Source organism: Alosa sapidissima, chromosome 7, assembly GCF_018492685.1.
Source record: "Alosa sapidissima isolate fAloSap1 chromosome 7, fAloSap1.pri, whole genome shotgun sequence".
Taxonomy (NCBI): domain Eukaryota; kingdom Metazoa; phylum Chordata; class Actinopteri; order Clupeiformes; family Clupeidae; genus Alosa; species Alosa sapidissima.
The window spans coordinates 28,515,450-28,520,555 of NC_055963.1; the positions used below are offsets into that span (position 1 = coordinate 28,515,450).

A 5,106-nucleotide genomic window follows, 5' to 3' on the forward strand; every position below is an offset into this window, starting at 1 on the left:
ATTATTTTCAGTATAATCCGGATCTAGGGATTTTCGCCAAAGACTTATGTCCCATAATCAATTGGGCCACACTCAGCTGAGCCGTCATAGAAAAAGAGGTAAAAGCACACACTCTTCCACATAAGGAGGACCACTGCAAGGGGACTGGGTACTCCTGGGTACTGAGATTGCACCTTTTCCTGGTGAGAGACTGTGGCAGCAGTGCCTGTGTCTTTATGAGCTCCTGTTGGCAAACATGGAACAGGTAAACCTCACTGTCAGCGTCCAGCCGGAAATAACGCCTCAGGGGTCAGTGAATGTGAATGACCACATTCTGTCACGGTCAGGCTACACCGCTTTGGCTGCCATCATCGGCGTCTTCTCCGTCACAGGCATCATCTTGAATGTCACCGTGATTGTGGTGACACTTCGCCACAGGCAGCTGCGTCAGCCTCTGAACTACGCCCTGGTGAACCTGGCAGTGGCAGACCTGGGTTGCGCCCTCTTTGGTGGACTGCCAACGATGGTCACCAATGCCATGGGCTACTTCAGCTTGGGTAGAGTTGGATGTGTGCTGGAGGGATTTGCAGTGTCTTTTTTTGGTGAGTCACTTGAGTGTTGACTTTACCTTTCTTTTGCTTTACTATACCTCTCTGTATTGTATAGGATGGAAATGTTGATTATTTTTCATGAGCTACCAATGTATCCAAATAAGTGCCCTCCATTTGAGTTGTAGCATACAATTATTAGATATGTAACTATATCTTAAGGGTACACAAGTGTTCAGTGACATGTTTTTGTCTCCTCTCCTAATCATCAGCCACCACAGTAAAAAAAATAATCAATGTTATAATTACCAACAACAAGAAAAAGCCACCCTAAACACGTGTGTTATTCCCTCACAGGTATTGCTGGCCTATGTTCAGTCGCAGTAATAGCTGTAGACCGCTACATGGTGGTGTGTCGAACAGTGGGGACAGTCATGTTCCAGACCAGACATGCAGTGGCCGGTGTGGTCTTCTCCTGGGTGTGGTCGTTTGTTTGGAACACCCCGCCACTCTTTGGGTGGGGCAGCTACGAGCTTGAAGGGGTTCTGACATCCTGTGCCCCAAACTGGTATAGCAGAGACGCGGGAAACATGTCTTACATAGTGTGCTACTTCCTTCTTTGTTTCGCTGTACCTTTCTCCGTCATTGTGGTGTCTTACACGCGGCTTCTGCGGACACTCCGACAGGTAGATTTCCAGACAGAAATGTATTAACAATTAGATTGGTTTAAATAAATCATTCACCTAAGTGAACTTATCAAATAGCTTTCCATGGACATGTATGGGACCTGTTGTGAAACCGTAAAGAATGTTCTTTCCTCAAACAGGTAGCTAAACTCCAGATGTCAGAGGGGGGAAGCACTGCAAGGGCAGAGATGCAAGTTGCTCGTATGGTGGTTGTCATGGTGCTGGCTTTCCTGGTCACCTGGCTACCCTATGCATCCTTTGCCCTTTCTGTTATCTTTTCCCCCAACTTGTACATTGACCCAGTGATTGCCAGTGTGCCCATGTACCTGGCCAAGAGCAGTACTGCATTTAACCCCATCATATACATCTTTATGAACAGACAGGTAAGATGGACCAAGGGAAATAGAGTATAGAATCAAATGCATTGCTCAGAGACTTTCTTTAATGTTATTTAATCAATCAACAAACTGATGTTTGGGTTTGTTTTCAGCATTAAAGTGTACTGTCTGCACTTCAATAATCCTGCTCTGTAACAAGATTTTATTTACCATCGTCTGTCCTCTTCCATTTTTGTTGCAGTTCAGAGACTGTGCTGTCCCTTTCTTGCTCTGTGGAAGAAACCCATGGGCATCAGAGGCAGAGGCATCAGAGGCAGAGACTACAGTGTCTTCAGTGAGCAAGAGCAACAGGGTTTTGCCCTCATGAAAACCGTTGGAACCTGAATGTACAGATAGCATGCATTTGCATTAGGACATTTGGATGGAGAACAAGGGTGTTTAAAACAAGACTTGATACTATACATGTTTTTACAAAGGACAGGCTGTGATTAATGCCATTTTTAACTCACTTTGATTATCTGAAAGTATAAAGGCTACTGACCTAAGATTTTCACCAAGGATATAATTAAATAGATACTACAATTGCATTGAATTTTTTTCCCCAAATGTTACTTCCTTTGTAGTGCTGGTATGAAGAATAAACTAATCATTTCTATTGATTGTGTATATCTAAAAAATGTTGGAACAATTCATGAGCCACAATAACGCGTAATTTCAAATGTCAGATATACAGCCCCTCCCAGAAACTTCCCTGTGTGCAAATCAGCTTATACCACAGAAGAACAGATTGCGTAAACAGTATCTGGGCAGATGCAATTAAAAAATTGCCACACGCCTAATATGGAGTGACTCGAGACAAAAAAGGGGGCAAAAGTTGAAAAAAGAGTCGGGAAGAGAACTGTTTAAATGTGAGGGTGTACAAGGCCTTTGAGCCCAATCCACCCAGAGAAACCCCTCCTCGAGGCATGGGAACAATAGAGGAATAAAATCTCTCTGTCACAGAGCCGACCCAGGGGTTTCAGCAGCTTAGCGGAGAGCCGATCGGACTGGGCTGCGCTCACAGCCAATTAAATTATATGCAAAGTACAGATGAAAGGAAGAGGGAATCTCTGGATATACCCCACCACTCCTCCCCACTTCCCACCTCTCATCCTCTATCCAAACTCATGAAAGTGATGGCTTTTTTTTCTTCCTCAGAAGCTTGCAGAGGCTTGTGAGCAACTCCAAAGCTTTAGTCAAGCTGAACTGTTTGCTTACTGACTTCGTCACTAAAAGCTTAGAATGTAGTTTCATTTTTTCTGAGTAATTTTGTATGCTTTTAAAATTAGGATATGATCCACAGAGATCAACCACCCATTTGTTTACGTTTTTGCAAACACACAGTCCAAGCGCGTAAGCCCTAAAATAGGGCACAATTTCCATAAAATTATACATCATAAAAGATATATAATAAGTATCTAACTATCTATCTATATGTATTTAAATAAATATGCATAATTTGTGTACGTACATGTCTTCTGTAGGCTACATTTTCTGTGTATGAAAAAAAAGAAAGAACAAAATAATTCCAAGCTCAGAGATTATAAAACATTTTCAACTGGTGGAGAGCCTGACTAACATAGCCAGAAAAGTTGTGGATTCAAATCTATCATCAGTTGTGCCCTTGAGTCCTCAGTTGTTCCAAGGGAACTGACCCCATAATAATTGACATCTGTGTGTTGCTTTTGGATAAACACGTCACTAAATGAATAAATAATAATGCAGGCTTGAATGTCTTAGCACCTTCTTAGTACAAGGCTCACCTCTTTAGTAGGCTAGCTCAACAGTAGTGCTTAACCCTCCATAGCCTTCAGGTTCTTCCACATGTAGCCTGCCTGCCCTAGACAGCAAACACCACCAACCTCACAATCAGATAAAGGTACCTGTGGTATTCAGTGTGAGTAGAACACAGGGCTATTTCACACTGAGGCTGGTGCACATGGGAACAACACTCTAAAATTGTTTATTTTCTGACAGTCAGACAAAATTCGAATTACCCCGAGTTAAAGTGCATTGTAGTCCAATACTGTTGCCAGATTGTCTTGTTGCTAGACTGATATAGAGCTAAATTTGTCTCAATAATATTTGTATATGCACTGAGGGGGATCCACAAATATTTATTGATTTGCGTGTATGTTTTGATACCTACAAATAAAAAAATCATATTTGTAACTCGTATATTGATTTTTACAACTATAGATGTTCCATAGAACACTGCAGAATGCAGCCACACTGTTCAGTTCTATATATACAGTCTATGGTCCAGACATGCGTTGTCTATGGTTAGGTCAGAGGCCGTTTGTCTACAGTTTTTAATGACGTGAAGTAGGGCTAACGGCAATATAGGCCTACCTCCAATGGTTGTTAGCCACTTACATCAGCGTTTCTCAAACTACAAGGGCTGCTGGTCCGCGGTAGCCTAGAAATCTAGACGCACCCTAGCGGCAGCAAATTACATTTGCTTCCAGGGCTAGTCTAGCAACTCTCCGTTGGCTTGTGAGCTCGAAAAATTAAACTTCTATCAGGCCAATCAAATCGTGTATAGAGTCGTAAGGCGGGCTTAACATAATGATTGATGGCAGAGTTGCAACGGTTTGGCTTGAATTCCCTGCTACTTGAAAACAAAGAAGATGGATGTTGCTGTTGGCCAACAGTGTGACACGAGTTAAGCTTGTTTTAAGTTGGCAAAAATTTTAACTAGCCAACTAGCTCCGCTGGTGGGAAAACGCATGGGACTCAGCGCTGTCCTATTGCGTGCAGAGGGAATTTGAAAGACAACCGATTATCCCGCCCCTCGGACTGAGCACTGCGAAAGGTGAGTGCCCAGACCCTACATTTTAATGTGGGTCTGGCTCGTCAGGCTAGGTCCGCGGAGCTGCGGAGTCTAATGCCCAGTCCTTCTGTCACTCCTCTGCTAATTTGCTAAGCAATTGACCAAGGAACCGCAGACCAACAAAAAAAGAAAACAAACGTTTCGGCAATCAGGAAGAAATACTTGCTAATTTGGTGTCATCAAATCAAACATAGAGTCATACGTGCGTGTGGTATGAGCCTTCATCTAATGCCAGACATCCCAAGTCTCCCGGAAGTTCCGGAAGTCTCCCGCATATTGATAGCGGCTCCCTGACGCCCGCAAATTAGATAAAATCTCCCGGAATCTAGAGTGAGCATCAAGAGCGTGCATGCGAGACCGCGTGTGCATCTGAGTGTAGCGCGCACACGAGGGGAGAGAGAGAGAGAGAGAGGTGGTGCGTGTGTGTCTGAGCGCATCAAAGACAGAGAGCATCCTGATTGGCCTGTTTCGCTAAATCAACCAATCAGTTTTCAGTGTAGGCGGGCTTTTATGTCTTTTCTCCCGAACTTAATTAATCAGTTCAGTAGAAACAGGAGCGTCATGGTAGAGTCAGTGCCTCAAAAAAAGGAAAATGTAAGACCCATTTCAAAGTGTAGGCTACCCTTGTCTCATAAAAGTAAAACATAATGATGGACCTAGTCTTGCACTCTGCACTGTTTGTA

The 5,106-nt window shown here is 43.4% G+C and overlaps 1 protein-coding gene across 1 annotated transcript; it reads left to right on the forward strand.

Annotated features, from left to right (window-relative positions):
* The first annotated feature begins 235 nt into the window (after window positions 1-235).
* Window positions 236-1,965, forward strand: parapinopsina (parapinopsin a). The gene is made up of 4 exons (XM_042099349.1): window positions 236-581; window positions 885-1,213; window positions 1,354-1,596; window positions 1,793-1,965. The coding sequence occupies exons 1-4, from the start codon at window positions 236-238 to the stop codon at window positions 1,916-1,918; spliced, it is 1,044 nt and encodes a 347-aa protein (XP_041955283.1). The 3' UTR covers window positions 1,919-1,965.
* The last annotated feature ends 3,141 nt before the right edge of the window (window positions 1,966-5,106 follow it).